At 44.7% G+C, this 25,604-nt stretch overlaps 1 protein-coding gene across 5 annotated transcripts in view; it reads right to left on the bottom strand.

Moving 5' to 3' along the window:
- Positions 1-2,845: 2,845 nt before the first annotated feature.
- Positions 2,846-25,604, bottom strand: part of LOC138753971 (rab11 family-interacting protein 1-like) — a 57,948-nt gene continuing 35,189 nt past the window's right edge. For 4 of the 5 annotated variants that reach the window (XM_069917624.1, XM_069917625.1, XM_069917626.1 and 1 more), the window contains exons 4-7: positions 21,349-22,144; positions 13,297-15,174; positions 8,403-8,559; positions 2,846-3,146 (exon numbers count right to left, since the gene is read on the bottom strand). In XM_069917624.1, coding sequence (XP_069773725.1) covers positions 2,928-3,146; positions 8,403-8,559; positions 13,297-15,174; positions 21,349-22,144 — 3,050 coding nt within the window. In that variant the 3' untranslated portion in view covers positions 2,846-2,927. Of the gene's footprint in view, positions 3,147-8,402; positions 8,560-11,698; positions 11,860-13,296; positions 15,175-21,348; positions 22,145-25,604 lie in introns of those variants that run through there. The other variant, XM_069917628.1, reaches the window with a different exon arrangement.

Genomic DNA, 25,604 nt, shown 5'->3' with positions numbered 1-25,604 from the left:
GTTGTCATCAGATTTATTTGTTTTAATATTTAAAATTTAAATTTATACATACAGCTCAGTAACAGGTCATTTCAGTCCATGCTGCCCAATTGACTGACAATCCCCCCCCCCCACCCACCCCCAGAATGTTTTTGAAGAGTGGGAGGAAACTGGAGCCCCTGGGGAAAACTCACACCGACACTGGGAGATTGTACAAACTCCTTACAGTGAGGGTTTGGGACCCCAGTCCCTGATCTGCTCTGTTTTTATTTTAGATTTTCAGCATCTGTAGTATTGTCTTTTCAATCCAACCTTGCAAGAAAGTAAATTGATGATCATGTTAATTTGAAGTATAATCTGTTAACTTTTACTTTATGCAACCAGTGGAAAAAGAAATTAAACTGTTCGGTTTCTAACTCATGTGGTAACGCTGTCAATAATTGGTAAAAGACTTTGGTGGATTAGCCCTGTAGTCTTCCTCCAAAACTTTAACAGCTTCTCCCTCGGCAGATACCGTAGTATAGGATTTTTCTTTATTAAAAAAAAATCACTAAATCTGGGGGGTTGTCCTATTCACCGGGTCCAAAATCTGGTGAAGTTTCAATAACGCCGCCATCTTCAACCCAATCTCACGCATGTCTTGTTAGTTAGCAACAAAGTCTCAGTGCTCCTCCACAGGATCCATCTGTGCAGTCCCACTGCTGTCGGCTCTGTACAGGCTTTAAGCTGCCTGATAGGAGCCAACGGTGGTTTATTTTAAAATATCCAAATAAAATTGAAACCTTTTAGTTGGGTTAATTTGTTATTAAAATATGATTTGCTTTTAACAACATCCATTAGTCAGCAGTCAGTGCCAGATTTGGGTGGCGTCTTATACAAAAGACATCACTCGAAACCTACATCTTGGGTGGAAATCTGGGTTGTCCTATATGAAGATTTGTATGGTACTGCTTGATCTCCATGGCTCCAGGATTTCCTGCAGCCATTTATAGATTTCCTGGCCCTGCAGTGTTTTTGCTTGGATTACAGTGGGGGTGAACAGCATCCACACCAAAGGAGATGGTAAGGAAGGTGACCACACGAACAGACCACGGTCTCCCCAAACCCCACCCCCTCCCATCAGTCAACACCCTGCCCTTACTCTTCGCTCTCACCCTGGGAAAGCTTCCACTGCCCCAGTACATCCAACAGGGCAGCGAGGTCACAGAGAAACTGAAACAGCAAATGCTGGCATCTCAAGTAGGCAAGCTGGCAGGACTCAAGGGTGGGCAACATCCATGGAGAGAAAGGGTCAGGACCCTTCGTTGATGCCAAAGTAACAAGGAGTGATATCAAGTGGGGAGAAAAGGAGGGGTCCAATACCCCATCAACTCACCCCACCTTTTCCACAGCCCCTTCCTTCTTCAGTTTCAATAAAGTGCCCTGACCAAAACATTAATTGAACACCTCTCTCCATGGATGCTGCCTGACCCAAATCCCCCTAGTTTGTTTACTCAGGACCTTTCCTTTAAGGCAGTGGTTTTCAAACTTTCTTTCCACTCGCATACCATCTTAAATAATCCCTATGCTGTAGGTGCTCTGTGATTAGTGAAGGATTGCTTAAGGTGGTATATGGGTGGAAAGAAAAACTTTGAAAATCACTATTTTAATTGTACCTAAATGACTCGTTATGTGCACGATTTCATAACTCCAAAGGAAATGGGCCAATGACAATTTTTCTCAAGCAAAATATTTCAGTAACAATTGGGTCGAGAGCAGTGATTTTCAAACTTTTTCTTCCCACTCACATACCACCTTAAGCAATCCCTTACTAATCACAGAGCACCGATGGCATAGTGGAAAGAAAAAGGTTGAAAACCACAGTCCATTTATTTTCCCTTTCTCATTGTAAAGGCAACTCCAAACACTGCCATAAGTACACATCAAAATGCTGGAGGAACTCAGCCGGTCTTTCAGCATACATAAAAAAGCCTCAGTTCTGCTTATTCCATGAAGAAGGGCTCAGGCCCAAAACGTTGGTGATATTTCTGTCTTTTCTGGTATGTTTTTACTATGATCACAGTTTCTGAAGACTCTCCTGTTTCACTCCAAACACGGGTGGATGATGCGCCGAGTCCACACAGCAAGCATTCTTCAGTTCTGACGTATGCCCCTCCTGGCTCACTGTGAAACCTCCCAGCTCAGGATTTAACAACATGACAGAATGTCCAAACATTGGTACAAAATTACAGACCCGCTTCTGTTATCAATATGGGAAGTCCCCTTACATGGCAACAGACCAATTGCAATGGGGAACAGGAAAGGCCAGAATGCATTCTGGTCACAGGCCGTTCCACTGTGAGTCAACCCAATGGAACGGTCAGGACTCAGATCGCACCCACTAGGACAATAGGATTTTAAAAATTTATTTAGAATGTAGACGTATAGCACGGTAACTGGCCTTTTCGGCCCATGAGCCCATTTACACCCAATTGACTGACAACCCCCAGAATGGGGAATGTTGGGAGGAAACTGGAGCTCCCGAGGAAAACCCTCACAGGGATGGGGAGAACATTTCAACTCCTTATAGACAGCGCAGGATTCAAACCCAGGTTGCTGGTACTGTATCAGCATTGTGCAAACTGCTATGCCAACTGTGCCATCCAATTGTCCTGGGGGACGTGACTCAGTGGGTTGGATCTGCCCAACACATCTTGGTTTTAATGCCCACTCCCATCTCTTGCCTTAACCCCAGACAGGACAAGACACAGTTCCATTCTGGAACACTGATGGCATCTAGCCATAGTCTCAGAGGAGAAAATCTGAAAGGAATGTGAAACCCTGTAAATCATAGATCAGTGTCAACAATGGACAAACCCATGAAGAGTTGGTGCAAAGCTTCGTGTAACAACGCACAGAGCAGCGCGTCTGGACCGACCGCGATCCCTGGGCCAACGCCCTCCCCTGCATTACACTCTTTCAGCCCTCCGGTTGGGCTGGTACGCCACCCGCAAAATGTTGGGGGTTTCCTCCATGACACGGACCAGCAGGTTGTCGATGTAGTTCTCCAGCTCCCGCGTATGACCTTCCTTCTTGGCGATTGTCTCCTTCTGCTTGAGGATCAGCTGGACGAGCTCGTCATGAGTGAGCTGAGCATAGGCAGCCGCTGGGTCGGAAGGATCATAAGCCTGAGGACGATAGGGTGAGAACGTCATTACCGCAGGGCTGGAGAAAACCTTCCTGCACCACCCTGCAGCAGTCCCAAAATAAAGCCCCTTAATACCGAAATTCAAATTTACTCATCAACATGGTCTAACTCAAAATCTATATCCTCCACCCACCACACAAGGAGTAATATATGGTAACCAATTAACCTACAATGCAGATAATGGAATTCTTTATTCTAGAGCTCAGAATCCCCAAAATGGAGTTACAAATCGCATCCTCATTAAAATCTTAAGACATAGGAGCAGAAATAGGCTAGTCAGTCCATTGCGTCTGCTCCACCATGAGCTGATCAATTTTCCCACTCAGACCTGCTGCCTAACCTTCTCCCCAGAAACTTTGATGCCATAACCATAACCTGGCTAATCAAGAACCTCTGCCTTAAACTCAATGACCTGGCCTCCACAACCGCCTGTGGCAACAAATTCTAGATTCACCACCCTCTGGCTGAAGAAATTCCTCCACATCTGTTCAATCCTGAAATTGTGCCCTCTTGCTCTGGACCCTCCCATCTTTCTACAACTACTCTGTCCACACCTTTCAACAATAGAAAGGTTTCAGTGAGAAACATGGGCTATCAAAAGGGTGAAAGACAAAGTAATTGGAATTATGCTTCTAGTTTGCAGAGATCATTCGTGATGGAGTTATTTAGAGAATTAGGAATCTAAAGTGTCAGAAAGCCACAACTTGTATACCACCATCAGGAGGAACCAGTATGTGGATCAGAATTGGAAGGAGCTTGAATTTGAAGCCTAGAGGTGGCTTTCACACCAGGGGACAGGAAGTCTCTTATTTAAGAAATAACTCCCAGTCAAATAGATGGTAGCAAAGGTGATAAAATTGACGAGTTCTGCACAAGTTCTGTGGCAAGGTTGTTTCCCATGGTAGGAGATACTGGGACAAGACGGCATAATTTCAAGATAAAAGGGCATCAATTTAAAACAGTTATGGAAAAATTTCTTTAGTCAGAGGGACTTGAAGTCTGGAACTATTTGCCACAGGCAGCTGTGGAAGCAAGGTTATTGGGTGTATTCAAGGCAGATGATTAGACAGGGCATCAAAGGTTACGAGGAGAAAGCCGGGGAGTGGGGCTGAGTAGGAGGATGGATCTGCTCATGATTAGAATGGTGGAGCAAGCTCAATGGGCTGATTTCTGCTCCTATATCTGATGAGTGCAGGAAGTAAAGCCAATGCAGTTGACGTAATAAAGGGGTTGGGGAGTGCTACCAGAAATGTTTACATACAAAAAGACAGGCATAGCTGGGGCCCATAGCTACACCTTTCATTTGTAGGTGTAAGTCACAAGAGAAGTTGTTCAGGCCAGGGACGCTCGGCCAGCAGAGGAGTGATGGTGAGGGGGACAGGTTGGACCTTGGTTGCTGAAACAAAAGACCCCAAGGCCTGCCTGATATGTGATGGAGGTGTACAAAGACTGGATATCCATAAGCAAGGAGGAGGCTTAGAATGTTCTCATTCAAAAAAAAATAGTAACAGTTGATCTCAAAGGTGTGTTAAAAATTGATAGCAGAAGTGAAGAGAAACTGAAAGGTATTTGTAACCAGAGGAAAGACTGGAGAAAATTGGCAAAGGGCCTGCTTAAAGTTTTGTTTCTGAATAATTTATGGTCTGGACTGCACAGCATGAAAAGATGTCAAAATGGTGGAGGGTACAAATACTGAGCTGGATGTAGGTAAGAAGGGAAGACAGGATTGAGGAGAGGCTACCAGGACAGTCCCATTTGTTGACCTTGGGCAAGAGAGGTGGAAAGTGAAGGGCTGGTGCACCATCAGGTTGGAGACTATGAAGAGGTGAGTGGTGGGATCTCCTGATGATGATGATAAGGCCTGTGACAAAGGCCTGGTGTTTGTTGGTAATGTCATGGCTCCGGGATGGGCATGAGGAGGTAACAGAGCTGTTGTCTGCAGGTTGGAGAACTTGGTTAGGAATGATGCACAGTGTTAGGGTAGGGAGGGAACTGGAGAAGTTCAGGTGGCTGATGCAATGCCAAATGAAAAACTCAAGAGACAGCAGAGGTCAGGATTGAACCTGGGTCACTAGAGTGATGAAGCAGAAGACCCACTGCCCCCTCCTTTGAGTCGGCTTAGCTCCGCTGGCCACCTGTTTCGGAACTGCTCCCCCCTTTTTGTCCCTCGGGTCTGTCTGGCAAAAAAAAAGGTGCAGGACAGGACAAGGCTGTCTCACAGTCAACCGGTTTAGCAACACCTTCTGCCCACACCCAGCAGTCACTGGCATTGAACATTTGTCAGCATTCATAACAAATTTACCGGATCAATTTTAAACAAGTTAAATATTTCAGACCAGAGCCACACTATTGGAGCAAATACAAGGTTCAACTAGTCTTTTTCCAAGATACCAATACCTCCCATTCACTTCAAAGGGACAATACTGTAGTTATGTCAAATTTAACTAGCATCAACAGGGTTCAACAGGGCCCCTCATTGGGCCAGGAACAGTGATATTTCACAAAACAGGCCCTTCAGCCCATCAGGTCCATATACTCACCCTATTTTATTCTCCCCGCATCTTTAAATTTTCCATCTGACCCACGCACTGGCAGCGCTGAGGGCAATTTACAGCGGCCAATTCACCAACTACTAGTCTTTGGGAGCAATGGACCTGGGGACGGTAACCCATGTGATCACAGGAAAAAAGTGTGACTTCACACGAGCAGCTCAAGATCAGGATTTGGAGGGCTCAGGAAAGGAGATTTAAAGAGGAAATTGAAGGAAGTTAGTCACCCAGAGAATGTTGGGAACCTGGCATGCATGCAGGGAGGGTGATGGAGGCAGGGGCTCTCACTCCCTGAACGAGCACATGAATCAGGGCAGCCCAGATGCATTGGTCTGTCAGTAGATGGGCACAGACCCACAACAGTAGCCCCATTTTTTTTCCACGGGCACAGACCCACAACAGTAGCCCCATTTTTTTTCCCCACAGATCCTGCCAACCTCAAATATTTCCAGCAACTTGCTTTAAATACAATAAAACCCCTGGTATCTGGTACCCTTGGGGACTGGTAGATGCCGGATAAGTGTATTTTCTGGTTGCTTGAGACTTACTCTTACAATGCCTAACTAATACACCTGCATAAGGAATAAACAGTTTAAAAGCCAAAAGACAAAAATTATTTACTGAACAAACTTCACTTGCAAGAATACGTAAACATGAAAGCATTTTACTCTATCTTCAGTCACATTCTTTGAAAATATTTAACCATCACTGCATCTGCAGGTTCCTCCCCTTCCACGGGGCCGCCCAAAATAACATGATAAACCACCTCCTCCCCCCCACCCCCACAAAGTTTGCAGATAAAGCCTCTGAATGGGGCGGCTCTTACTAAGCAGGGATAAGGAGACAGTTTAAGAGAGTCGCCCCAACAGCGAGTGTCACAAACCAGCTCATCATCCTGGGCGACGCCATTGCTGTTTCAGACAACTTTATTCAAACAGCTGCTATGAGCAAAGCACAAGCAAGGTACTCCGCTGGCTGAATATTTGCTCCCATCTTTGCCAAAAGTTTGTGTGTTATGTTACTGAATAAGTTAATACAAATATGGAATAAAATACATCAAGGGGCAAGGTTAGATTGTGGGAGTTTAGGTCACACTTCACAAACAGACATCTCATTTGAAATGCAAGAGCTATGCCTAAGCACAGACTTCATGTCAGTCAGTGTCTTTACAGAAAGGAGTGCCTATATTGTCTTTAAAGGAACAGGTGTCCAGGCTCAGAAACTGAAATCTTTTGCTAAAACTGGTGCCAGCTTGAAGTTTAAGAGGAGTCATGTGGTTCTGCAAATAGAGAGACACAGTCAGTTTACAGCAGGAGTTGGTGTTGGAAACTGCAAGTTTTGCAGACCTGCAAAACTGTCCGAGGATCTCCTATTGGAAGATGGGCTTTGAGTTTGAGTTCAGCCTATTCTAAACCCTTGTAGTCAATTACAAGAGGCTTTGACTGGTTAATCTGTTTCTCTAGAAATAGGGGGAAAAAAAAGAATTCTGTGGTAACCTGGAAGAGATCATCTTTTGGAAAACCCATGAGGGGGCAAGTTTCTTCAGCAAGAGACTGAAGTGGCTGATGAGAGATCAGTTTGTACGTGTCCAATGAACAACAAATCTCTCTCTCTGAAACCAACTAAGACCTTCCTTTGCGGTAACAATTTAAGGGAAAGTACAAGAGTCTGGTGAAGATCACAAATCTTCAATTCTGTGCACAGTATGAAAATTGCCTGATCCCTGTGAACTTGGAGAAGTGAAAAGTAAATGATTTGACAGTGAAATAAAGAACTTTCCTGAACACATACACGTGCACTTAGAATTAGAAGGGGGTTAGTTAAGTGAAGTTAATAGTTAACTATTGTGTGTGAAGAAAATTAAAAACATTTTTAAGTCTTGGTGAATTTCTGTTGCTGCTGCCTTTGGAGTCCTCTGGGCTCGAAACAGTTACTTCAGAGAACTTTTACAATTTTAAACTTTACCTATTTTAGGTAAAGTTTATTTTCCATAATTTCTTTGCCAGTTGCTTGAGGCTGCTGGTTGCTTGAATTCCACATACAAGGGATTTTACTGTAAAGATTCTGATTTTATTTCCTGGAATACATGATCTTTAATCACAAATTACTACATTTCAGACAAGCCTGCTTGGGTGACAGTTGGAGAGTTACTGACCGACATTCACTGCTCCATCACGTCCACAAGTTGACAAGGTCCAAGACTAGGATGACTTCCAGGACTTCCCGTCAGCAGAGAGGTCAAAGGCCCACCTTTGTATTGAAAGTGGTGCCCCTGTGCTCGAACATTCCACCCTCTCCATCAGATTTTGGAAAAGCAGCACCATCATTTATTTGTACAGGAAGACTTGGAAACCAACATTCCCTTTGAATTCCAAATCTATTGGCACCACAGGCATCAAAGGAGTGGAGGAATTCAAGGAAAGCAGCTACATTTCATTTTAAAAAAAGGCATACAGCACGGAAGTAGGCCCTTTCAGCCCACGAGCTTGTGCTGCTTATAATTACAACCAATTTAACGAACTACCCTGTACATTTTGGGAGGAAGCCAGAAGAAACTCACACAGACACAGGGGGGTGGGGAGTACAACCCCAGTCCCGATCGCTGGTGCTGTAAAGGCACTGTGCTCATCGCTACGCCAACCATGCTGCCAAAATTTGATATAATTGTTAAAATTAAATTCACGCACCTTATGGATTTGACTTTTGTTTGTTGCCAATGAGTTGCCAGCTGAAGACTTGGTCACTAACACATTGATATTCTTCATTTTGCTCTTCAGATTCTCCTCTGAAGACATTTCCTTGAATCTTGTTTCTGTTGCACTCAGGGGCTTCACAGGGTGAGGTCTGGGAAAATAATTTAACCACATTTAACCCATCATCACTTTGCCTCTCAGAGTGCAAGCATTCCTTAATTTCGCTGTAACGTATTTTTTTCCTCTGTATTACAGTTTCTTTACAGTTCTTTATTTGTTTACATGTGTGTATCAAGTACAGTTTTTTTTGCCCTACCAGGAAAAGGAATCTCAGGGTTGTATATATTACGTATGCACTCTGACAATAAAACTGAAATCCTTTACGTACCTTCCTTACCTCCCCCCACTTATCAGACAAGGCACCCAACTGGGATAAATTTACAGCTGTCAATTGAATGCTGCCAACCGGCACATTCCTTAGGATGAGGGGAAACAACATGGAGGTAACGCTCACTGTCTCTGCAAGAACACGTAAATTCTAGAGGTCAAGACTGACCCTCAAGTTCCTAGAGCTACAGGCAATACCACGAAATGCTGCACTATTACCACCCTCAGTGTGACGAACAGTAGAGACAGATACAAGATTCTGCATTCATGTCCTCTGGGGGTGGGGGGGCCATTTGAAAGCAGGACCAGCCCTCTCAAGATTAGCTGTTTGCACTTGTGAAATAAATCTCAACACAATGCCCAGAACACTTTCAATTAAAAGATATCAATCTTTAGACAGAAAAAGTGGCTCTTTGTAATAGGTTTCATTTGATGCTGAAATAGCACATTGAAAACTTGGATGTGGTTTCTATCAACACCAAGGGACATGGTAAGTACTTATTTTTTCCAATAACCATAACCATATAACCGTTTACAGCACCGAACAACACAATAGAAGCCAATTCCAGCCATCGAGACCCATGATGCCCAATTACACCCAATTAACCTCCAACCCTGTATGTTTTGAAGGGTGTGAGGAAACTGGAACACCCAGAGGAAACCCATGCAGAAACAGGGAGAAGATACAAACTCCTCATAGCCAATGCTGGATTCGCTGGTGTCCTACTCGTGCTGCCCTACTTGGGGCACCAGGTCCCTGTGGGGCACTTCGCGATAGAACTCTTGCATCTTTTCAAACTTCAAGCTCTTGTAATATCTCGTCATGTTTTGGTCCTTGTCCATCTTCTACGATCATTGCTGACTCCCCCAAACTGTAAACATTTCAGCCTTCAAGGATACAAGCCTTTTCTAGACACATCCCACTAAAACTGGACAACAAACATTTTCCATAGGTTTTCTTCTTGAGGGGGAAAAAAAAGAGGGATTATGATAGACAACTTCAAGCTGAAAACAAAGATAATTTCAGATTATCACACAAGTTGGAGAAACATAAATTTTTATTGAATTTAGCATGTTTAATCGCATAATGTTGCTGAGCCAAGCTCGCAGGTTGATGGCACATGTCGCACAACAAATGTGAGGAGCCAGGGTTTGTCTTGGTCATCAATTTTACAATCAAGGTAGAGCTCAAAGGCTTTCTTAATAAGTTAAGTCATGCTGCATCTTTGAGCCTTAAGAGTATCCTCGCCCCAGATGTAACAGAATATATTGCAGCTGTTGCAGCACTGATGAGACATTTCTGCTGTATTGAATCTTCCTGAAGATAATAAATGCTATCGTTTAGTACACTCACTATGCTATTGCCTGAAGAGCATGTGCATCAACATGCGTTCAAGCTATTATCAAGTAATGCACAGCATTTGTACATGTCAGCTGTTTTTATAGCCTGTCTGCATCTATCCTGACTAAACGTGCCTAGGCCTTTGACAACATTTGCATAGCACCCGCACTGGGTACATTCCCAGGCCTGCTTGGACTGACCAAAACAACTTGCTTTGTGGGCAATACACCAGTAGTCTTAAAATATGACACGAAATCACAAAAATGGTTTATATCTAAAAAATATGAAAGGAAAAGATTACGGCGATTCTCATGATCCGCTGCCCAAAATCCATAAAATACTCCCAATAGTGTTTAGGAAGCAAAATCTTAATTGTCCAGTGTTGCATGAATCTAAATTGAGAATTAAAAATCCAAGAGAGATCCTGAAAAATGCAGGAGGTTTAACTGCAGCAGAGAGCATCGGTGTGCTGGGACAAAATACTTCTCACAATCACATCCAATGTCCTGCAGCCTACTCCAATCTATCATTGCCTTGGCTTATGTTTGTAAAAACAGTGCTTGCTGTAACTGGACCAGATCTACTTCAAATTCCACCTACAAATTTCCTGATGTCACCATGGTTGTCGGCAGAATAGCAGACTGAAGTGTACAGGAGGAAAATAGATCTGCTAAGTTGAGTGGTGTCACAACAACCTTGTGCTTATCAACAGCAAACTAAAGAACTGGTTGTGGACTTCAGGAGGAGGAGGAAATCAGACCACCACCAGACAGTCTGCGTTGAGGGGTCAGCAGTGGAAAAGGTGAAGAACTTGAAATTCCTGGGTGTCAATATTTCTGAACATCTAATCTATCCTGGGGCCTCCATGTCAATGCAAGAAGGCCTGCCAGCAGATATACTTCATGAGGAGATTTGGTATGTTACCAAAAAGACTACTGAAAATTTCTACATGCCCAACATGGAGAGCATTCTGACTGGCTGCATCACTGTCTGGTAATGGAGGTCCCAATGGACAGGACAATAAAAACTACAGAGTTGTAAACTCGGCCAGCGCCATCGCGGGCATTACTCTCAACTCCATCAAAGACATCCACAAATCTCCAAAACAAAAAGCACCCTCTATCCTCAAAGACCTTCACTCCACAGCCCATGCTTTCTTCACCTTGCTACCATTGGGAAGGAAGTGCAGACAGGAGCCTGAACACTCAGCAGCACAAGGACAGCTTCTTCCCTTCCACCATCAGATTTCTGAATGGACAATGATCCACATCCATTGAGGCTGATAATTGCACAATGCATTGCTGGCACAAAATAACGAATTTCATGACATGCTCACGATTATAAATTCTGCACATTTCCTTAATGTACAGATCATTCAACCTTCCTCAAAGTAACCCCTTCAACCTCATTTCCCCACCAGCATATTTAACAAAGTCCCCTGATTTTTCCCTCCAGCAACCTATGCGATGAGGCGATTTTCAGTCACCAAATAACTTGGGAGCCAGGATAGCTGGAGGGATAAAATACTAACTCAGCACTTACCAGGGGACAACATGCAAGAATTTGAGTGTGGAACTTATGCAAAAAAATGGCAGGTCTGATCATCTTCCCGCTGGTTTTTGTTCAGATTTAAGCAGGAAGCAGGCGTGAGTCAGACCATCAGAATCTGAGTATATGCAGGAATGTTGAAAGAGATTTAACAACTCAGAACTGGATAAGTAACTAGGAAAGAGCAGAGGGAAGACCAAAATAATTCATTAATACAGAACAAAGAGGTCATTCCCACAGCTGAAGTGCAGTTCATTAATGGACACACCTCGAGGCCTCGATTAAAAATCCACCTGGGAATTTAAATTCAAACAATTCCAACCAAAAAAAAAAAAATTTTTTAAAATATATATATATATGTGCATGTGTGTATTTAAAATATATTTTTAAAAGTTCCACTTAATAAACCATGGGATGGTGATGAAAATCCTTTAAAGAAAATGGTAGAAACACAGGTCTGGCAGCCTCTGAGGAAGAAAACAGTTCATGTTTCAGATCAGAGACCCAGAGTCAGAACCGGCATAAATAATGTCATAATGAAAAGCTGAAGGATCTCGGTTTACATTTTTGACATATAGCACAGTAACAGGCCCTTTTGGCCCACAAGCCCGGGCCGCCCAATTACACCCAATTGACCTACAACCCCAGTACATTTTGAAGGGGGGGGGAGAGAAAACCCACACTGACACAGGGGAAAAAGTACAAACTCCTTATAGACAGCTCCAGATTAGATCACCAGTCGCTGGTGCAGTAACAGTGTTGCAATAACTACTATGGTAACCGCACCACCTTTGGTCAGGCAGTATCCTCGAGTGGAAATGGTCAACATTTCAGGAAGGAAGAGGTGATAGGATTTTGGAAAGACTGGGGAGATGCAGATATAGAGAGAGACCACTGGGAGGGGTGGCAGAGAGAAAAGACCAGCAGCAGGCGCAAAGAAAAGTGGATGGGAATAGTGGGGGCTACATAAAGTTAGAAAAAATATAATCCATCTTCATGCTATCGGGAAAAGGCTGACCAAGAAGAACATGAGTGATGTCATTCAAACTCATATTTAGCTTCCCTCTGGCACTGGACAGGCGTATGTGTGGCAATGGTGAAGAGGATTAAAATGGTTTAACTCTCAAATTACATTTTTCTACCACCTTTACCCCTCTTTTACCCAAACATTTCTGAGTTCTGACAAAGGGTCACTGATCCAGAAGTTCCTCTTCCCATGGAGATGCCGAAACTTCAATTTTTTAGCCATTTCCATTGTTGCACATTTCCTGCAATTGCAGTTTTTTTTCAAAAAAAAAATTATTTTCTCAAAAAACAGGTCAGGACAGCCAGACTAAGTGGAGACATTTACACAGGTTGACCTGTAGTTGTTTCCGCACATTACAGGCACAAAGGTTTAAAAAAAAGCACATTCCATGAATGAAAACAGTTCCAGGTGAGTCTCAGTTCAGAATTCTGTAAAATTACAATAAATGTTAGCCCTTCCAACTCCACTACCACTGATCTAACTCGTTGGGGATTGGGGAAAATATTTCGGCTAAACAGATGTGGCCATAATTATTCAGAAAAATAAGACCTCAAGGGCATTTGAAAATTGGCTCAAGCCCTCACCTGCGTCCTGACGCATTGTCCCGTGAGTGAATTGGTTGTGTCTCCGTAGGCAAAACCCTTGCCTGGAGTGGCTTCTTCTGGCCAGATTGCTCCGTTCCGTGACAACTCCGTGCTGGTGGCTTTGTCAAGGGAGGGACATCAGGTATAGGGAATGCAGACTGGGTCAAAGCAGACAGAGACCGAGAAGGGGTTGAGAACCCAAGAGAATCTGGTGTAGGCAAAATCACAGCCTGACCACCGGACTCAGGCAGTTGATTGGAAGTGGAAGCATTCACACCTGAACTCTCAGAAGTCTGCTGCTCACGTTCACTGAAAGGCTCTGCACTCAGATCTGAGGTACCGTGGGCAAGCTCTTGCTCTAGGACTTTCATTATTGGTTCTGGATCACCAAAATTAGTTTTCTTGGATATTTCTGCACTTTCACCATCATCAGCTGGGCTCTGACCATAAGGTTCCCCTTCCCTTTGGGTGACGGTCACATCATCCACATTTATCTCTCCTTGAGTCGACTCCTGATGGCCGGGCTCAATCTTCATCAGCTGCCCCCTGCACGGGTGGTCAGAATCGGCAGCAATAATCTGAGTTGGATCTGGATCAAGGTCAAACAAAGTCCGAGCATCTCCTTCCCAAGATGGAGTCCCAGGTTCTCGAGATGGCAACGGACTGCCCATTTCAACGGCTTGTTCCGTTGCAAAAGTATCTCCCGCAGAGTTTTCCACCTTCCCAGGAAGGACCAGCTGTCTGCTGGGCCAGAGACCGGAAGGACATTCCTCAATCACATCCATCTCCTTCGCCACTGAAATGTCAGGGATCTCCTTGGAAATAGTGGTGGAGGAAGGCACAGGGTCAAGTGCAGCAACCAATGTGCCTCTGTAGTCATCTCTCTGTTGATCAGCATCAATATTCTCCGATGGCACAGTACCTGCCCCTTGGACCACAGCAGACCCCTTTACCAGTTCCGCACTACACTCAGCATTCCACTGAAGAGAGATCAAGTTCTCTGATGGTTGGGTCTCTGCAGACTGCAGAGAGGCATCACTGGAAATAGCTCCACTTGTTTTGGTTAAATTCCTTGGTTTAGGAGTTGGCAATATCTTCTGTTTCTGAATAAGCAATGGCTTCGGAGACTGCGACGCCACTGAACTGGACAAGATGCTGCGGGGGAATACTTTGGGTGGCTGCGTGGGAAGATTGGTTTCTGATGTTGGAACAGGACTGAGGACAATTGAGACTGAAGGATCTGTGGACTCCTTTCCTTGTGAAGCATTGCTCCCAGGCAACTGCAGTGGGCGCTGCTGTTTATCATTAGCCTTCTCACTCTCTTCAGTGTTTTCAAACTTTCCCTCTGGATTAGTTTCAAGTGCAGCATCTCGAGTTAACTCTTCATCTTGCTCAATCGTGCTGGGATAGACACCCACCCCATTGCAAGAGGGCTGGCCACTGCTTGGAGTCTGTTTCCTTCCAGTCAGCTCTTGGAACAAGAGTTGAGAAGACATCTTGCTGCCCTGCCTGAGTGGCACATCAACTTGCCGAACCATTCCCTCCACATGCTCAGCTGTAAGCAACTGGCTTGTTGGGGCATTTGAAGATCGGGAGGAGGAAGAGGAGCAGGCAGAAGGAGACAGAAACAAAGTGGAGGGACAGAGCTCATCTAACCGAGATTCCAGTGAGTCCAACTTGGCATTCAATGAGGAGGGAAATGGCTGAGCAGGAAGAACCGAAGCAGGTGGACTATAGGTCAAATGGAGGCTCGAAAAGTCAGAGGCCTTCATGCTTATGGCAGGAGCGGAGCTAAAGGGATCGCTCAGAGCAGGAGGAGAGTGGGGCTCTGAAAGTGAAGGAGGTAACAAGGAATTGGCCTCCGGAGACACGTCCAATCTGTAAAAAGGACAAAACACCAGTCAGCCAGGTGAAGCATCAGTGTCGCTGGGATAGTTTTGGAGAGGGGGTGGGTCATTTCCCACACCCCACCGCGAGTCAATTAAACTAAGTACTCCATTTGCTACTGATTATCAAATGGCTGTAGTCCCCAGTAGAAAAGTGGAGGAACCTTGACTGCAGCTAGCTATCGGTGGACTCATTTATGTTGAACTACTTGACAAATTGAGCAGCTTTCAATTCATCACCGAACTATTCCTCTCTCCTTCAGATCGAGTGTTATTTAGTTATTTACCTTCAGAGAAGAACCCACTCCAAGGTGACTCCATACAAAAAAAAATCCCAAAATATACAAATACTGGAAAATAAATATCAGGACAAACTGGAAGACAATAACCAAAACAAATTTCAGTGGCATAAATATTTGAAGAGAATGTAAAACCATATACAGTTTAAAAAAAAAAACCCTGATATCTAGCACCTATGGGGATTGGTAGATGCTAGATAAGTGAATTTTCCAGTTACTTGAGATTGCACATTGCCTGATTGGTGAACTAATGGCGAGGCGTACCAATTTTACACTTCATTTTTAAAAAAATCTATTTATTTTCCGTGATTAGTTTTACCGTTCGCTTGAATTCCAGAGAGGGGTTTTACTGCAGCATTATTTGAAAAATTAAAATCAAATCCATATATTTAATATTCTGAAAACTTCCAAATGTCAAAAATCTTTGTGAAACAGCCAGTATTTCAATGATGCTCACTGAAAATTAAGCAGGTTTTAATACAGTCACATTAGAGACACTACTCTCACGAGCACAAGGATTCAAAGTTTTGCATACGATAGCCACTGTTTAATTCGCTAGAAACAATTTTACCGAAACCTCTGCCAGCAGAGTGCAATAACTATCCCAAGCTGCAAGTAATATGGGCCAGATCACCCAAGAGAGGTACATTGGATAAATTGCAGTTCTAGGTGGTGCAAGGGGAAATGAGTGGGAAGCCCCGAAACACTAGACTGGAGCCTCACATGAGTCAAGAGGTAAATGGGGTTTCCTCCGAGATCAACCCAGAAAAGTGGGACTGGAGCCTTGTGCAGGCCAAGAGATAAAGGGGGTTGAGTAAAACACAAAAATCTGCAAGCACCATGACTGAAGTAAAACCACAAGACTGGAGAAACTCACCAGGTCGTACAGTGTCCTTTATAGTAAAGGTACATCACCTATGTTTTGGGCGTGAGCCCTTCATCAGGGTATGGGAAAATGTCGGCAGGCATCCGAAAAGAGATGGAGGGGGAGTTGGTTGCAAAGCCAGGTGATAGGTGGAGAAGGGAGGGAGGGGACAGCAGTGATCAAGGGGAGGAGGAATGGTTAGGGGAAGAGAGGGAGGAGAAATTAACAGGGAAAGGGACTTCCTGCAAGATCAAGTGGTAGATGTGTGTGGAGGGGGTGTGGAAAGAAGAGTACAAGGAACCAGGAGAACGAGAGACATAGATGTCAAAAGTTGGATGATGGCCAAAGGATTGGAGAATGGCAGCAGGAGATGTGTAATTACAGCAGAGCGGGCGGTGGTTTAGGGTAACAATCCAGCACCTTTCACTGTTGGGGTGGAGGCATGGTAACTTCCATCTCACCCCACCTCTGGTCCATTAAAGATTCCCATCCAAAGATTCAGTTCTACTAACCAATGTTCCCTCTAATTTTTAGCAGTCAGTGCCCGCAAAAATCTGATGTTGTTCACATTATTTCCTGTGACATTTGTGTAAATGTACACTTGAAATTGTTTAAAGATCATTTTCGCCCAGCCCAACATTGATATATTTTAAATAGTATACAAGTCTGTTTAACTACTTGTTTAACCAACTAGTTAACAGAAACAGTTAGCTAAGAGATTATTTTCAATAAGTACAATTATTAAATACATTATTTTCAGTAACTAACCTTTTGTGCACACATTAATTTCCTTTAGATGCTGGTTGCAAAATGTGCGTGTGCACACCAGGGTCAGTGCCAAAGGGGGCATTCACAGGATTGCCCCTGCCAATGAGGTATTGTGACCCCCACCCGCTCGCAGCCATCGCTCCCCTACCTATAACGCGCAGCGCCACTAACGTGGAGCATAAGCAGCACTTTTGTTACGTTGGAGGGGGATAGCAGCGGCACGGCATAGAAGAGGTTCATGGTAGGCAGGTAGGCCACCACCATCCCCTGCCCCCCCAAGCGAGTTTTCAAACATCAGATTGGGTTCCCCCACAATTACCCTAATGCTTCCCGCTAAAACTTGTTCTGGCACTAACCCTGGCACACACACACCTAGAGGGAACAGTGTAACTAGCATGTTTCTGTTGGAAAGATCAACTCCACATTCAACTTGTTCCATCAAATTACTGCAAAGCTCACAACTTCCCATAAACCCACCTAGTGACAACTGCCCCAGGGTGATCTCCATTTCACAGGCCCAGCTGGCTTACCAAATTACCAATTTAGAACCCCTCAAACACTTATCTCCCCCCTCCAGTGTTCCATTTACAGGGTACTCGCTGCTGTTGCAAACCTCCCAATACAACGGGTGACTTCCAGTCTCTTGCATGCCCTTCTGGGACTAGTTCCCTCATGAGGGCAACAGGAAGGGAGCTTAAAAAAAAAGCAATAAAGCCAGCACAAGCTTCTATAACTCAGACTCACATGTCTGTCCATGGCCTTGTGTACTATCCCACCCTGATCACCCACAAATTGGAGGAATGCCTTATTTTCCATCTGAGCTGTCTCCAGCCAGATAACATGAACATTGACTTTTCTGCTTTCTGCTACCCCTGCTTTCCTTCTTTCCCCTTCCCTGTTCTCCCCTCCCTTCCTCCTTACCCACCCAGCCATCCTTCCTCCCCCAATCGCTCCTGTCCCCTCCCTCCTTTCTCCACCTTCATCTCCTGCCTTTGCTTCCTACCTTCTTGTTCAGATGTTAGCTAGCATTCTCTCAGACCTTCACGAAGGGCTCAGGCCTGAAACGCCAGTTCTGTATCTTTACCTTTGCTACACAAAGCACTTTGATTGACCTGCTGAGCTTCTCCAGCCTTCTGTGTTTTTACAGAACAGCTGAGCTTGAGTGAAGGCCAAAAAAACCTGTTCATCTCACCTCCCCCTCCATAATGCAACTGGACATTCATTCAAATGGCTTGAACTGGAATCTGTGAGGCTGTGGGAGCACTGGAGGCAAATCCACGGACACTCAGCGTCTCTGAAGGGGCTCTTTTTCGCTTCTCTTTCTATCATTAGGTGCACCGTGAGCAACGCTCATAGCATCTGTTTGCCTTATAGCCAGTGCAACACTATTACAGCGCCAGCAACCCGGGTTCAAATCTGTCGGTCTGTAAAGAGCTTGTACTCGTCTGTGTGGGTTTCATCCAAGTGCTCCAGTTTCCTCCCACCTTTCAAAACGTACAGGGGTTGTAGGTGAAGTAGGCTATTTGGGCGGCACAGGCTCATGGGTTGGAAGAACCCATTTCTCTGCTGGATGTCTAAATTTAAATTTATATTATTTTTAAGCATGATCACATGACAATAAAAGGAACCTTGACTATTCCACGGCGTGCATACTTAGACTGCTTCACTGATCAGCAACAGGTAGGGCTCCTCTCCCCAGAGAACACTGCAGCTCAATTCCCATGGTCTAAGCAGAGCTGGGTTCAGATCAAAAGCTTGGCAACTGCTGGTGGGAAAGCTTTGGAGGATCTCATTCAAGATCCTGGATGATGGTGCAAGTCATGGGCATGTGCAAGCCCATGTAAAACCACAAAGCTGGTTAACTCAGGTCAAACAGTCTACTTTATATAGCAAAAAATTTATAACCAATGTTTCAGGCTTGAGGTCTTCATCAAGGTATGAGCAAAATGTAGACAAGCATCTGAACAAAATGGGTGAGGGGGCAGGAGGAGGAGCACAGCCCACAGGTAGGAGATAATAGCTGGATATGGGAGGGAGGCCACATAAGCAAATGGGGAGGGGGTGGGATGGCTCTGTGAATGGAGATAGAAGGGGGTGGAAAGCTGGAGAAAAGGCAAAGGCTTGGGAAAGAGGCAGAAGCAATGTTAATGCCATCCAGTTAGAGAGTGCCCAGATGGAAAATAAAGCATTGTTCCTCCAATTTATGAGTGGGACAGTACACGAGGGCATGGGCAGACAAGTGAACATGGGAGTGGGCCACAGAATTGAAATGGTTGGTTACTGGGAGATCCCTGTCACTGATGCGGACAGATCGAAGGTGCTCAGCAAAGTGATCTCCCAGTCTGCGCCATCTCTCCAATAGGCCACAAGGGAGCAGCAGATGCACTAATTACTCCCACAGATACACAAGTGTTGCTTCACTTAGAAGGACTGTTTGGAGTCCCTGCAAGGATCTGAGGTATCTACACCATAAAACATTACATCACAAAAACAGGTCCCTTCGGCCCTTCTGGTCTGTGCTGAACCATTTTGCTTAGTCCCACAGTCCTGCACTCAGTCCGTAGCCCTCCAAACCTCTCCCAACCATGTACCTGTCCAAATTCTTCTTGCATGTTAAAATTGAGCCCACATTCACCACTTTGGCTAGAAGCTCATTCCATACCCCCCACCACTCTCCTGTGTGAAGCTCCCCCTCATATTCCCCCACAACTTTTCCCCTTTCACTCTTAACCCATGTCCTCTGGTTTGTATCTCACCCACCCTCAATGGAAAAGCCTTCCTACATTCACTCAGTCTATACCCCTCAATTTTAAATATTTCTATCAAATCTCCCCTCATTCTTCTACGCTCCAGGGAATAAAGTCCTAACCTGTTTAATCTTTCCCTGTAACTCAGTCCTGGAAATCCAGGCAATGTTCTAGTAAATCTTCTCTGCACTCTTTATCTTAGTTGATAACAAAACCACACAATACTCCAAATTTAACCTCACCAATATCTTGTGCAACTTTATCATAACATTCTCAATACTTTGATTGATGAAGCCCAATATGCCAAAAGCTCTTTACAACCCTATCCATCTGTGATGCCACTTTCAGGGAATTATGTATCTCTATTCCCAGATCCCTCTGTTCTCCTGCACTCCTCAGTGCCCTACCACTTATGTATGCCCTTTCTTGGTTTGTCCTTCCAAAATGCAACACCTCACACTTGTCTGCATTAAATTCCATCGCCATTTTTCAGCCCATTTTTCCAGCTGGTCCAGATCCCTCTACAAGCCTCGAAAACCTTCTTCGCTGTCCACAACACCTCCAATCTTAGTGTCATCTGCAAACTTGCTGATCCAATTTACCACGTTGTCATCTATAACAATGATCTGAATGATAAACAACAATGGTGCCAGAACTGATCCCTGAGGCACACCACTAGTCACAGGCCTCCAGTCTGAGAAACAATCATCCACCACTACTCTCTGGCTTCTCCCGTCCAGCCATGGTCGAATCCAGTTCACTACTTCACCTAGCATCTGAACCTTCCTAACTAACCTCTCATGTGGGACCTTGTCAAAGGCCTTACTAAAATCCACATAGAATTCGAAAGCTTTTCTTTTTGTCAACAATCCTGGTAACAATCTCGAAAATACAACCTACCAATCTGTGCCCAGCCTCTCAACATCGGAGAAATAGGGCGCACCTTCACTCCATCCGCATCAATGATAGAGACCTCCCAGTGACCAATCATTTCAGATCCATGACACATCCCCCCCCCCACCCCCACCCCCATGTCTGCCCATGGTCTTATGTATTGTCCCACCAAGACCACCTGTAAATTGGAAGAACAACCTGATTTTCCGTCTGGGCCTTCTCCAGCCAGATGGCATTAACATCAACTTTTCCAATTTCGACTAACCTACTTCCTTCCCCTCCCTTCACCTAGTCATCCCTCTTCCCTTTGATCACTGCAGTCCCCTCCCTCCCTTCTCCACCTGCCTCCTACCTCCTCCTGCTACTCTTGTTCGGACACCTGCTGACATTTTTTAATACCTTGATGAAGGGCTCAAGCCTGAAATGTCGGTTATGTATTTTTACCATTGTTATATAAAGGACACTACTTGAACTGCTGAATTTCTCCAGCTTTCGGTTTTCTCTTTAATCATGGTATCTGGCACACTTTTGTGTTTTACTATTAGCATCAATGTCTTAAAATGTAAAGCATCCCCTCCCTCAAAAGAGCTTACTTGGGCTTGACAGCAGCAGTCCTATTTGACCACACTGAGGAACTTGGTGGCTTCTTCATCTCCACTGCATCAAAAGGGTTCTGGGGGTCCTTTGTCTCAGGAGCTTTGACAGCTTCAGTCTTTCTAGGGAACAGGGCCATTATGCCTCCTCGCTTGGGTTCCTCCTTTTTGGTTGCTGCTTCGCCCTTTGGCATGGACCGAGCACTCTGCTCCTCTTCACTCTGGCCATCCTCAAAGGGGTTGAGTGACTTGGTCGCTCCAGTCAGGGCCTTCGATGACTCAGCATTCTTACCCAGCTCTTCCTGCTCAGTGTTCCAGGAGGAAGCGGGGGCCTTTTCCTTGGGCCTCTCCAACCCGCGGGACACAGGCAGGTCGCCCGTGCTGCCAAGACTCTGGGAGGCAGGCACTTTTGGCGATTTCAGAGCTTGGTCATGGGAGGCTGTCTGTGTCTGGAATTTAGAAGAAAGTGTGCTGCTGGTCTCAGTTGAAGCCGTGGGCAACTTGGGCGCCAGGTCCTCTGAAAAGACATAAAACTGACTGTTTGACAGCAACTTGGGGTCGCTCTTTGGTTTCACATTTGGAATGGGGTTGGGTTCCTCTGTGTAAACATGGCTTCCATTAATACAGAGGCTGGACTGTGACACAGGGTCATTCTTTGGCCTCACACCACCAAATAACAGGGTTTCCTTTTTCCCCCCGACTGTTGGTGCCAGATTCAGCTGCTTTGTGTCAGCACTTGAAGACCTCTTGTGGCTCATAATCTTTGGTACGAACAAGGTCTTGCTTGAGATATCCTCTGAAAATTTAAGTGACGACAATTAGCACTGCAAGCATTGTAATGCCTTTCAATCTGGGCCCCATTAATACTCAAGGGAGTAGATTAGAAGATGAGAAGGAACTGTTTTTCTCAAGGAATGGCAAATCTGTGGAATTCCCTGTCCAAGGAAGCATTTGAGGCATATTAAGTGAAACTGGGGGAAATTAAGTGTTACGGGGAACTTAATCCACAGCCAGATCAGCCGTGATCTTATTCACTGGCAGGGCAGACTCAACGAGGTCAGATGGCAGCATGGTTAGCATGGTACCAGAGACCTGAGTTTGAATTCATCACTCCCTGTACAAAGTTAGCACATCCTCCCCGTGTATGCAAGGGTTTTCCCCGGGTGGTCCAGTTTCCTTCCACCCTCTAAAACAGGCTTTAAATAATTTTTTTTTTTAATTAAACTCCAGCTCCTGGTTCCTGTATTCCTCAGCTTGTCTCCCACTCCTCAGTTTGGATTTAACGCGCACCTTACCAGAGCTCAAAGTCAGTCCATGAAAGACTATGAAGATTTTCATCAGAGATGTCTGGCATGGAAGCAGGCCATTCATCCCACCATGACCAATGAGCACCCATCCCTGTGGATCCCATCTCCCTGCAATTGGGAAGTATCCTCCCAGAAAGAGGGATCAAGGTTGGTGTTATCTAGTGTGTCACTCCCCCTCCCTCTCCCCCCCCCCCCCCACCCCACATCATGGACCAAGTGTACAAGTGTGCCTGGCATAGAAGAAACAAATGTGTCTTGCTTGTATGTCCAGGGTAGCGGTGGCAGCTCTGAGCAAGGGGGAGACTGGCGAAGGCATTGAGCGGGGTTGGGGGGGTGGTGCAGCAGTGGCGTTGAGCAAGGCAGGGGATTCTGACCAGAGTGCATTAGAAGGTTCTAAAAGTAAATGAGCATCGAGTTTTAGCCTTGTAAGCTGGGCTGACGGAAATGTTTTTTGTTGTTTTAACTAACGACGGTGATATTTTATAAAAAAATAATACATTTCTGCTGAAACAGTGCACAAATTTTTTTTTTTTATGCAGTCATTTTGGTGTCACCCCCTCTGATGGTGTAACCTGGTGCGGTCCGCAACTCCCACACCCCCTAGTGACACCAGTGCACCTGGGCAATTCAAGTGCTCACCGAGACCTTATAAAAAGCCAGCACTCTCCCTGACAGTGTATTTCAGGGCAAGAATGTTCAGATTTATTGTCATAGTACATACATCACATAGAACCCTGAGATTATTTTGAATTTTAAATGTAGACATACAGCATGGTAACAGGCCCAGGAGCCTGCGGTGTCCAAATACTCCAATTGACTACAAACGCTGTACAGTTTGAACAGTGGGTGGAAATTGGAACACCTGGAGGAAACCCACGCAGACAAGGGCAGACCGAACTCCTTGCAGACAGAGCTGGATTCAGTACACCAACCTTGCCGCCCCTCAGGTCCTCAAACTCCCTCCAAAATCCAAACAGGAATTCATGTCCCTCTAGTTTTAACTTCCTCTGAAATGGAAGAGAATTTCCTCTCAAGCTGGAGGGGAGGCTGCGAAAATTCCCATCAGCACAGCTGGATTAGTGCTTTCAGACTAGAAACAGTGAGAGACCGCCACCCCTCAATTAATCAACCTCCTCACATACCCGCTGTAATGGAAGGAGTCCATCTATATTCTTAAGTGGCATCAGAAGTAGATAGGGTCGTAAAGAGAGCTTTTGGCACATTGGCCTCCATAGTATAAGAGTTGGGATGTTATGGTAAAGTTATACAAGACATTGGAAAATGGGAATTGGGAAGTGAAATCCTGAAACAAGTTCACATCTTCAAGAACCTTGGATTACGGGAAACATCTGATGGCAAATGCGAAATAGACATAAAAGTAAGAACAGCATTTATAGAAATGAAAAACATCCTAACGACAAGAAAATAGCAATTGACATCTGCCTTGGAACTCTCAGTTGCCATCTTCTTCCTATATTGATGTATGGCTGCGAGTCATGCACCATCATAAATGCAATGGAGAAAAGAATCAATGCAGCAGATGTGGTTCCTCAGAAGAACGTTGTGCATATTGGAAACAGACAGGATAACAAATGAAGAAGTTCTACAAAGAATGAAAACAAAACAAAATAATCCGAAAACAGCATCAAAATTCTTTGTACACATCATGCGAAGAGACATTAGAACAGTTAGTTACGACTGGAAAGAAAAAGCAGAAGTAGACAGAATGAAAATTAGAGATGGATTAACATCATGGTTAGAAAAACAGGGACGGCAACAACAGCAGTTCGAAGAGTCAGAGACCATGATGGTTGGAGAGACATGATCACCCACACCGAACGCAAGGTACCTGAATGATACAAGACATTGGTGAGGCCAAATTTGGAGTTTTAGACATCTAACCACAGGAAGAATGCCAGTAAGATTGAAAGAGGAGATAATGAGAGAATGTTGCCAGGATTGAACAACTGAGTTACAGGAAAAGATTACACTTGTTAGGACTTTATTCTCTGGAGCACAAAAGATGCAAACCAGAGGATCTGAGTTAAGGGTGAAAAGGAAACATTTCAAGGGAACATTTGGGGGGTGGGGTGGAGAAGAACCTCTTCACGCAGAGAGTAGAGGGAGCGTGGAACAAGCTGCCAGCTGAAATGGTGAACGTTGAATTAATTTTAACATTTAAGAAAAATTTGGACTGGGCTGGGAGAGTATGGAGAACTATGGAATTAGTGCAAGTCAGTGGAACTAGGCGGAATAATGGTTTGTCACAAACAAGGGCAGAAGGGCCTGTTTCTGTGCTGCAGTGTTCTATGTACTTTCAAGGGTGGTTCTAATATTGAAACTGCAAACCCCAAGTCTCCTGAAACTCCAGTTCAAAGGTCAAATTAGTGGGAAATTTAAAATTCATTTAATGGTTCTGAATATCAAAATAAACAATGAAACCACCAAATTGTCGTAAAACTAATCAGGAATGCAAATAACCCTGATAAGTGTGTGATCCACGGAGCCTGACTCAGAAAAATGCGTTTGGTTTTTAACCAACAAGCAACTCGCTGAGGGAACATTCAGAAATGAAAAATAAATGCTGGCCATAACAGTACTTGTTCCAACAGAAAACAAACCAACTCCAGCTGCAATATTTCCTACCAGAAATATTTATGCTGCAACTTGCGGCCAAAACAAGCATCATTAATGTAATTTATGTTAACATTCTTGGCACTGTAACTGGATTGGAGACCAACAGTGCTGCACCAAGTAGTCAATTCCTAGTGTCCCTTTGCCCCATTGCCCTCCTGTGTCCTTTTGCCTAGCAGTTAACGACAGGGATCATCTGCTTGTTCCAACTCTCAGAGCTCCTTATCAGAGGCCCCTGTACTGCGTCCAAACTTCACCCAAAATTACCTCAACCTGCATTGGTGGGCAAAGCATTCAGCAATCATTGATTCCTCC

This window comes from Narcine bancroftii, chromosome 2, assembly GCF_036971445.1.
Source record: "Narcine bancroftii isolate sNarBan1 chromosome 2, sNarBan1.hap1, whole genome shotgun sequence".
NCBI lineage: Eukaryota > Metazoa > Chordata > Chondrichthyes > Torpediniformes > Narcinidae > Narcine > Narcine bancroftii.
This window is presented reverse-complemented; position numbering and strand designations above follow the sequence as displayed.